General features: G+C 38.4%; 1 protein-coding gene across 2 annotated transcripts in view; it reads right to left on the bottom strand.

Moving 5' to 3' along the window:
• Nucleotides 1-2,617: 2,617 nt before the first annotated feature.
• The window catches only part of parp9 (poly(ADP-ribose) polymerase family member 9), a 30,886-nt gene continuing 22,818 nt past the window's right edge, over nucleotides 2,618-10,685 (bottom strand). For both annotated transcript variants that reach the window (XM_051930548.1, XM_051930549.1), the window contains exons 9-10: nucleotides 8,117-8,273; nucleotides 2,618-3,827 (exon numbers count right to left, since the gene is read on the bottom strand). In XM_051930548.1, coding sequence (XP_051786508.1) covers nucleotides 3,541-3,827; nucleotides 8,117-8,273 — 444 coding nt within the window. In that variant the 3' untranslated portion in view covers nucleotides 2,618-3,540. The remainder of the gene's footprint in view (nucleotides 3,828-8,116; nucleotides 8,274-10,685) is intronic.

Below are 10,685 nucleotides of genomic sequence, written 5' to 3'. Positions count from 1 at the left end.
CAACTAGGGTGACGGAGCAGTAAAGGTGGACAACCATTTTGATAAATACCGGTAATTCCATTAGGGATGCCATTGAGATAAATGATTTCGTCACATGTTGCTAACAACTGTGAGTTGTTTACCTTGTCATTATTCATTTTATTTAAAAATTTATTTTTAATTAGTGGAAAAAATTTGTTACTGATTACCAAGTCTTATATGACTCTAAAGCATGATGACACAACTCTAGACATGATGCTGCAGTAGGTAGTCAGTTTTACTGTTTCCTTAATAAAACATTGCATTTCAAGACATTTTGTTCATTAGATTCAGCATTTAAGAAATAACTTTGGTCTCGAGAAAAGTGAAGCCAAAATGAAGGAAGGTGTAAATCCATGAACTGATGCTTGACAAGGAGTTCAAAAGGAAACTGAAGCCAACTGCAATGGCAGCATGGGAAGCATTTGTGCAGGATGTCCAGAAATTTCTTGGCAGTCACAGAGCAGAGAATTATGCAGAGCTTGTGGAGAACCTGCTGAAAGCATATCAGCTTATGGGAGCCACAGTTTCACTGAAGGTGCATTTTTAGTTTCTTGTATATGAAACATAGGGAAAGTGTTGTAATTGTCCAAAGATTCGATGTCGAGAATTTAATGAATCTCAATGTTGTGGACGTCCCTGACTTTCTTGTATACAAAGTACAGGGAAAGTATTGGAATCCTCCAAAAATTCAATTTTGAGATTTTGATGAATCTCGATAGTTTTAGACCTCCTCAAGTCCGAAATACCAATTTTGGAAATGTGTCTGTGTGTGTGTGTGTAAACGCAATAACTTGAACACTTTCACTTAGGTCAACCAAATTTTGTATACAAGTATTAGGTACACAATGTAGACTTTTATCAACTTTTGGACTATTTTCGCTAACTGGAAGTGGTGCTTTACATTTTCATCTCGACTTTTTTCCACCATATCTTAAGTGATGTTAGCAATGAGCATGGTGAAAGATTTCATCAAGATATAAAGGTGATGGAAAACCAAATCAGGGAAAATTTATTCCAAGCATGATGGGTGACTACTGTTGGTTCATGCAAAGAGAGACAGATGTGTGGTACAAGCACAAAAGCAAGTGCCTCAAACATTTTTAAGCACGCTGACCTCGCTTTTACACTGAGGTAAATTGACAAACATGTTTTAGTGCATCTCTGGTATTGTCTTCTGGTTTGTTTTCAGAATAAACACAGCAAAACAATTTTGGTGAGACACAGTTCAAACTCCAGATATTGTGTTGATATATTTGATGTTCAAAAGTGTCAAAACGCCAGTGCTGTGTATCTCAAAAAGCTGACGTACTAGCTTAATTCTGATTTCATATACGAAATCAGTGTAAAAAACAATAAAAGAGCTGGTCTGACGTTCCCAGTAGCAAACAAAAATTTTAAACACTTCAGTCATGTCACCTCTTAATCTTGTTTTACTTATAACCAGTGTTCTTTTGCTTTAACCCAATGTACAGCTGCATGTCACCTTCAACGGCCTGGTGAAATTAACTTTAGGAGTTTGTTTTGCAATGTATCTCAAACAACTGTGTAAAAACCAAAACTGTGGGTGTTCACACATGTTTTAGGTGTTTGATATGTTTGTTTTAAATTATATGCATTTAACTTGAATATGACAGAAAATGTGACAGCATAAGAAGGTACAGTTTTAAAGAAGACAGTGGATTAATGTACAGGTAAAATGTGAAAGTGAGCATCCCCTTAACTTCATCAGTAATGGGTTTGTGGAGTCACTTCAATCAATTGTGGGCCTATACAGTCAGGACTCTGGACTGTTGATGTAGCAGGCACAGGTGGTCCAGAACGGGGCACAGCACTGCCAGAACTGGAGATGGGGTTTACAAAACGTCTTTGGTTAACAGTGGATGCAATGGAGACTCCAAGTTATTAGCAGTGTTTGGATTGGCAAGCAAGGTTGGCTCAGAAAAAGATGAAGTGCATGTTTATTATTTTTAAATGTAATTATTTGTAAATCATTTTATAGAATTTATAAGCTGACCTGTACATTTTAATATTTGAATTTTTACCTTTATTTGTCCTTGTTTATTTTTTACATAGTTATTTATTTCTTGTATGACTAAAGTTCTTAAAAAAAAGTACTGCATATATTCAGTTTGGCATAGAATAAGCTTGGTATTAATGATATATTCACACAATACAGATTTCTTGTAATTAGATTTATGATTAAGGCAAAAAAAACAATTGTGTCATTATGTACTGTATACACTCATGTTGAAATTAGGCCACAATCACTTTTTTGAGACATCCACACTTTTTTTGTGTTAATGCAAATATATATTGAGATTTTACACATTGTAGTACTAGGGCGTTGTACTATGTTAGCCATTATGGATGTAATAAGAAGTTAAGCTAAATGACACCTTTTATTGGCAAACTAAAAAGATTATTCAGGCAGGATATAATCACAATTACATTTTACCTGAAGAAGGGACCTGAGTTACCACGCAAAGCTTGCATACTGTAATCTTTTTAGTTTGCCAATAAAAGGTGTCATTCTCATTACATACATTGTGTTTAAAAATAGATTTTTTTTTTTTGTTAACAAGAATTGCCATTACTTCTTTGAAACATCCTGCAGGTTTAATAAAGGACACAATGAAATACATCATCTGCAAAATACACAAAGTTCAAATAAATGAGCAGACATACAGTATTCTGTGAATGCACCAATGCTTTAAACTGTCTAAACAAGTACGAGTACAGATTTTGTATTTGGTGTGAGACCACAGCATAGAAAGTAATTTTCAATATGCATGAAGCCCAACATTTTAAAATCACAATTAACCGAGGAAATTTAAAACACAAATAAGACCATCATTTATTTACCAGTATATAATCAAAAACAGATAAATGTTTTAATTAAAAGATATGTGTTTAACAAATGGTAAATACAAACTCCAAATTTTATAGATAACTATAAATAAATTGCTATGTCAATGGGGAAATAGATAAGGAAAATCCCAAAACATGACGCTGAACCCTGAACAGTGTTACATGCTGCTAAGAAAAAATGGTCCACGTTCATGTGGAGAGTCCAACACCCTTGCTCCATTTTAGCAGTACCTGGGGGCATCAAGTAAAGTGACATGGCTCAGAGGGGCTTTCACAGTTTCCTGTGAGAACTCCCATGGTAAGCTTCTAATGTGTACAGAACTCAACAGTCTTGGTCCTTTTTAATTTTTAACTCTAATCACTTCTCCCGTGACTTTCATTTTGGACCATGTCTTTAAACAAGGACTTGAAAAGACACTGGGATAATATGGTTTATTAAAAACAAAAACAATTTCTATTAATATTTGTACCTAATAAACTTAAAACCCTTCCTACCTATAAACACAAACCTTCACCTTTTTTGTTATTGCCTTACTATTTGTTTTTGAAATCAACAAAAATGTGATAACCAAGAAAAGACAGTTAAACCTAAATCATAATGATAACTGTGAGATTCAGACAGAATTAATAATATTCTGTACTAATCAGTTTCTATAATTGTTTGCCTGAACATGTGATTAAGTAGAGCGGGTACGCCTGAGCGCTATTAAAGATGACGTGTGTTGACGCACCGTGTGTTACGCTGTCATACAATGTGAGCGGCTCAGAGCTCGTGGCAGGGGGTATAGTCAGTCCTGATGAGCCATGAGTGGATTTTCCAGTTGCAACTCTTGCTTCAAATATATATATGAAGTGATCATCTTCACAGTATTTACTCTGATTCTCAACCACTTTTGTCAGATTTTCACTGAAGTATATACCATCTCCACATGTTAAATCTGAAAAACACACAAAGGCACAGTTCATGAGATCTAACGGCATCTTACAACATAATGAGCTGTCCTGTTACAAAGCTTTCAAATAAAAGATTTGCATCATCTTAAGTTTTTTTTTTTTTATATGGAAAATTATAAAATTAATGCTACATTTGTCAAAAAATAAACAGCAACTAATGCCACCTACTTACATAATATTTTATATATATAAAAAATCACAAGTACAGGTTATTTCTTTGTGTGTCCCGATTATGAGTGCACCATCCACATGGGAAAGTTACAAAATTTAAACAAATTCTTGATAATAGGCAAGGAATAAAGATACTTCTTTTTATTAATATTAATCTGATAATTATTTTTTACCTTAATTTAGGTAGAGAAATCTCATTAGACCAATGACTTTAAGGCAGTGATCTCCATGTCGGTTCCTTGAGGGCTGGAGTGGCTGCTGGTTTTCATTCAAGCCACTTTCTTAATTAGTAGCCCATGACTGGCGCTATTGGAGCCAACATTGTTGTCTTGATTTTTGTCAACTTGCTTTTTAAGATTACAAAACCTAAATTGCTCACTTATTTTTTAACCAGCAGTTGGTTTAACAGAAAAAAGTTTTAAACTGATGCTCTTGTTCAAAAAACATTTGGCTTAGGTTCTCAGAAAAAAGGAAAATGAACAATAGCAGAAGTACCTGATGTGCCCAAGTGAGTGCACTGCCAAGCTCTGATACAAAGGCCTTAAACTCGGCTCCTGCAGGGCTGCACTGGCTTGACATTTTTGCTGCAAACAATTATATAAAATGCCAACGCCGGATGTTAATGGTACACTTTATACAAGGATACGTACAATATCTGTTCCAATAGCAGCGGCAGCAGCACCAGCAAGTGGCTACTGATTAAAAAGGTGGCTGGAAGGGAAACCTGTAGCTGAGGACTACCATGTGTTAAATTACTGGTACTATTTAGTCACATTAATGTACAGTAATCCCTCGCTACTTCGCGGTTCACTTTTCGCGGATTCACGACTTCGCGGGTTTTTAAATACAAGTGATTGCCCGCCTATCGCGGAAGTTATGTTCCAGACCCATCAGCAACAGGAGAAAATCCGTGATATAGAAAGACCATATAAATAAACATTTTTTTAGTTTAAGCCTTAAAATACCCATCCCACATGCTTTAAACACATGTAAACTTGTAAAACACACTTTGTTAACACATATGATATGCGGATGTCGGGCTAAGGATATGAGTAACATCTCACTATTATAAAACATTTTAACTTCACGCAAGACAAGACAGTGAGACAGGAAAATTGGTGATGTACACCTAAAAGCCTGATTGTACAGGCTTTTAAATTATTGACACGCAGAGCGACAAGCAGCACAAACCCAGCACAAAGTCCACTTCTCCTTAGCGTTCATTCAGCTCCCCACCCCCTTGACAATGCGAAGTGGCAGGAGCCTACTGCGCTTCCGGGGAGGGGGGGGTTTGAGCGAAGGTGCGTTCAGCTCTCACACACCCACACACACACACACACACTCCTCGAGCAGAGCGACAAGCAGGCATTTTGGCAGAAGCAGCACAAAGTCCATTTCTGCTCAGCATGAGTTCAGCTGCCCCCCTTCACAAAGCGAGTGCAGACACATTGACGTCTGATCGCTGCGTGTAGTGTGCAGTGTTGGTCTGAGGTGTTTAAGAATGTAGAAAGTGTTTAAGAGTATAGGAAGTGTTTAAAAGAGCGTGGGAAAGGTTAACAAGAGAGTGAGAAAGGTTTATAAGAGTGTGGGAAGGGTTTATAAAGCCTTAAAATATGTATACATAATAAAATAAATATAGGTCGCTACTTCGCGGATTTCACCTATCGAGGGGGGGCTCTGGAACGTAACCCCCGCGATAGGTGAGGGATTACTGTACACTATTAACACAAAATATAATATACAAATAATCAAAAATGGTCTGTACGGTCATTAGCACACTCCTCTAATAAAAGTGAACTGAAGTATTTAACTGAAACAAAGAAATGCAATTCTTAAACCTCTTGTAATTTCTTTCATAAGCGTTCTGAGAAACTTGGGACTCTGTAGCACTAATTTAATTAATTTGTAGCCATGTAAGGGGTAAAGTAAAGTAAATGCAGTTTTACAACTTAAACAACAGTGATACTTATTCCTTGTAAATAAGAGAAGCCTACCTGCTGAATGATAGGACTCAAAACAGTGCGCCTATATTAACATATGAACTCGAAGCACCATTCTAAAAGTTATCTAAGGCTGTGCTGTCTCACCCCGTGCCTAGAAGGCTAAAATAGCGGTGGGCTTTTGTTGGAATAAAGTTCTCTTGATAAAAAGGCCAATTTTTGTTGTTAATGGAACAGGTTTAATTAATTCTGCTCCTGTTGCTATTCTGCGGTGTTAGAAATTCCTCTCAGTGTGTATTTTAAATTTTTTTGTAAAAAATCAAAAAGTTTCACAGACTGGAGAAGATTAGAAGTTCTCCTTTTATTAAGAAAAATAAAAATAAAGACCCAGCTCTCATTACATTGTATTATCTATTCAAGTATAGTAGAGACAAAAGAATTTTTCTTGGTAAAACTTGTTTTCTCTTCCTGGATTTGGTTAGAGATCAATAAAAGGAGGAGGACATTTGTTGCAAAGTAAGGAGGTCCTGTGTGAGGCAGCTGGGGGTTATGTGGAGTTACGGGATTGTTTTGTTGTGTTACGACAAAAACAAGTAACTACCGACAGTAAGCTGTAAACACATACTTCATGTATTTCTACTACAATTTGAGCGAAAGGTGAAACAAAGCTATGTCTCATACACCACCAAACCCAGCAGTACTCACAGTACATAATTCTTCATATAAACAGCAAAACAGAACAATTAAAATGACCAATTATCTAGAATTACTTAAATCATTAAGTACAGCTAACCGGGATGTTAGCAGAAGTCTGTCGATGCATTCACTACGCTAACGCTAACAGTCCAAACAGTGCTCAGCTACTTCTGATTTTTTTCACACTTGGTTTCTTCAAACAGTTGTGCTGAAGCTAATCCACTGTACAGGACTGGGATGGTCTCTGGGTGACTTTTTCCTACAAATTCACAAATGTGTGCGTATTTTTAAGTGAATTTGGTCAGAGATGGCAGTTGCTTTACATCAAAAGATGCTCCACAAGCAAACTCTGAGTTTCTTGTGACAGTCACTACCAGGAGATAGAATTCTAGCAGCTTCGGCAGTTCACGGTTCTTTTCCCACTCCAACTTGGATTGACAAAGAAGTCCACAGCAAGATGGAGGTGCAACTACAAAAATCTGAACAAAATTGAAACTTCTCTTTTTGCTACCAAGATGTTAGCAAACAAAAGCACATAAACTGCTATGGTTTCTTGTTCTCCCTTTAAAAAGAACTTCTGTTGGCACTTTGACCTGACCTTTTAAGAGTGTCAGATGCACTATGTGGGCAACTCAGTCTGTGATGATAGAAATACCAGGTATGTTTTAGGGTATTGAATGAAAACTATTTCAATTGTAAGCAACCTTAATCAAAATTGTAATTAAATTACTAGCAATAAAGGGTTAAAAAAAATCAGGCGGGCAGGTCACATGCACTAGATGGAAGACCAACAGTGGCTGATCTAATAGCAAGTGTGGAGATAAAATGAATACAGACGTATGACTTTTTCTTCTTCCTCCACTTCATCTTTTCCCCTTTTATGTGGGGTCAATGTGCCAGATCAATACTTCTCCACACATCTGGGTCCTACACCTCCTCCCTAATAAACCCTCAAACTTCAACTCTTCTTTTACTTCTTCCACTTCGGCCTTCCTTGCTTTCTATTCTCCTGTACTTCCACTTCCATCACTCTTTTTCTCACATATTCGTGGTTTCTCCTCATTACCCTACTTTCCTGTACTTTCTTAGATATCTCACCCACTTTTGTTGTACCTCTGACCGTCTCATTTCATATGCTGTCCTTTTTCGTAAGTCCACACATCCATCTCAACATTCTCGATCCTGCCACATCCAACTTCTCCTGTGCGCCCTTTAATGCTCGGGTCTCGGCTCCATACATCACTGCTACTCTTAACTCTTAAAAGTGTCTTAAAAACCTTACCTTTAACCGTCACCTTAATTGATCATGTAGCATGGACACAAGAAGACCATGTAAATGTTACTCAGAAATATTCAAGTCAATATTTTAATAATGGGACACCAGATGGCCTGTAAAACACCAGACACACCATCCTGGTAGCAGCCCTGCGAATGAAGCGTTCTTTGTCACTGCCCTGACCTCTTACCGTTTGTCTGGGAGTACACTTTCTGGAATCCAGCCCTGCACACCAGACTGCAGAACTTCGCTGGTACACATTGGTATAAAGTTTTTTCTTTCCCATCCATATTTTCTTTCTTCAAATCAAAATGAATTTTCAAAAGAGGATTTTCAATTTTTTGAATCTATTCAAGAAAAGCAAAAAAACCAGCAAAGGCTTTCTGTTAGTGTCGGCAAATGAGCAAATAGTTAAATAACAATTGGGTTTCCTCCGGGCGCTCCGGTTTCCTCCCACAGTCCAAAGACATGCAGGTTAGGTGGATTGGTGATTCTAAATTGGCCCTAGTGTGTGCTTGGTGTGTGGGTGTGTTTGTGTGTGTCCTGCGGTGGGTTGGCACCCTGCCCGGGATTGGTTCCCTGCCTTGTGCCCTGTGTTGGCTGAGATTGGCTCCAGCAGACCCCCGTGACCCTGTGTTCGGATTCAGCGGGTTGGACAATGGATGGATGGATGGATGGATGAAAGAGACACATGTTGTGGTTACATTACGTTTTTAGGTAATGCACAAAAAAGAAAAAGCAGGATTGATACATGAAAGTGGAGATGGGGTTAGTCAAAGCCAGGGAATAAGAAGGGGATGATGGAACACAATGGATGCTTAGAAGCATTAACAGCGAGATAAAAAAAAAAAAAAAGAAATTAGTCAATCATAAAAGAGGGCTGTGCGATCCGAGTTTGACACAAAACCTTACACCAGTAACACACTGCATCAGCAGGATGGATTGTCAAACTCATGACCCGAAGATGTCGGATTAGATGAACGAAGAGCGACTTTTTAGCACAGTTTCATATTTCCAAAATATCGAATGCTTGTTCCTTTTTCTGATAGGTTCTAATGTGCTGCCTGACAAAGCTGGCGCTACATGAACACTTTCCTGGTACAGCGAGTTCAGCTGCTGTCTGGGGCCTTTTTTCTATTCTGTTATTGTACAAGAAACGCTAGATGTGAAACAAACAAACTTCTCTTCTGTTTGTGAGGCCGACAGATTAACGATCAGGGACATTTGTGTTGGGTCACCCGGTAGTGCCCATGATGCTGCTATACTTGCCACATCATGTTTGCACAGGTATTTGAAAATTTACGGCATGTCACGTGACCTAAATGCGAAAATAGTTTTTCCATTTCAGTTGTGCGAATTATTGCTTTGTTGAATCGCCTGAAAAACCACCTCAGGTGGGCAAATAAAGTTTTTTGTGAATTGTTTCGAAATTATGTGTTTCCATTACTGTTCTTTTGTTTTGCAATTTCAAAATGCACATTATGGAAGTTAATGGATACGCAACTACTGTTTTTAAATATTTCAACATCAACTCAGTTCTAAAAAGATAGTATGCCAAGGTGGGCACGGCAGAAGAAAGAGCACCACCAGGATGACATGTGGTGCTTATACTTCAGAACTGGTAAATAACCTGAAGCTAAGCATGTTTGGGCCGGGCCAGTACTTGGATGGGAGACCACGTAGGGCTACAGCTGGAAGCGATGTTAGTGAGGTCAGCAGGGGGTGCTTACCCAGCAGTCTGTGTGTGGATCCCAATGCCACAGTGCAGTGATGAGGACACTAAGCTGTAAAAATGGCGCCATCCTTCGGATGAGATGCAAAACCGAGGTCCTGACTCTCTGTGGTCATTAAATATGCAAGGGCATCTTTCAAAAAGAGTATACTGATGGCCTGGCTAAATTTCCCACCTTGTTCATTAAGGCCCACTAATCATTGCCCGTCTCTAATTGGTTCTCTGTCACCCCTTCACCACCCAGTTGCTAATGTGTGGTAAGTGTACTAGCACAATACTGGCTGCCATCCCATCATCCAAGTGGATGCTACACATTAGTAGTGGTTCAAGTGCCTTCCCACGGTCTATGTAAAGTGCTTTAATTACTTAAATAAAATAAGTCCCACATGACACCTTGAGAGTTTAAGTACCATATTGGCAAAAGAAAATGTCCCATGTATAGGTCAGTGTCAGAAAACTGAGCTCATCTGCCTCAGAAGTGAAACAGAGGGGTGATCAAACACAAGGAAACTAGAAAGTGGCACAACTAGGTGTAGGAAATCTGTGCTTGTCGGCTTGATATTGCTTTAGGGGGAGAATATGAACACAGGGCTAGAAAGTGGTCAAAAGTGATCAAAAGACCTCCAGGTCATCAGGTGGAAGTAAAAGAGAAATAAAAATGAAACAATGGATCTTCTGCTTCTCAAGGGAGAAAAAAAAACAAAAAACGTGCAGCACAGAAACTGTGATGGAAAAACAGTCCTCTATAAGTACGACTTGAGGCTCATGGGTGCAGGAACACCAGGAGCTTCCTAACAGACTTCAACCCTGTTCTTGCTGTGACCAAAAAATTAGGCCAATGGAGGTGGGGGTTGGGGGGGGTGGGGTTCAAAAACCAGAGACAAAAGGGAAAAAAATTAAAGATACATGATAGGTGGGTAAGTATGAGCCACTCTACCAGATACTTGTAGACAAAGTTCTAAAATGCAGACCAAAGAGTTTCGTTTCCTGTTAGTCCGTTTGTCTGGATTGTGCGTTAGACCGTATT

Source organism: Erpetoichthys calabaricus, chromosome 8 (assembly GCF_900747795.2).
Source record: "Erpetoichthys calabaricus chromosome 8, fErpCal1.3, whole genome shotgun sequence".
NCBI classification, from domain to species: Eukaryota; Metazoa; Chordata; class Cladistia; order Polypteriformes; family Polypteridae; genus Erpetoichthys; species Erpetoichthys calabaricus.
The sequence above is the reverse complement of the archived record's forward strand: the minus strand, read 5'-3'. Positions and strand labels throughout refer to the sequence as shown.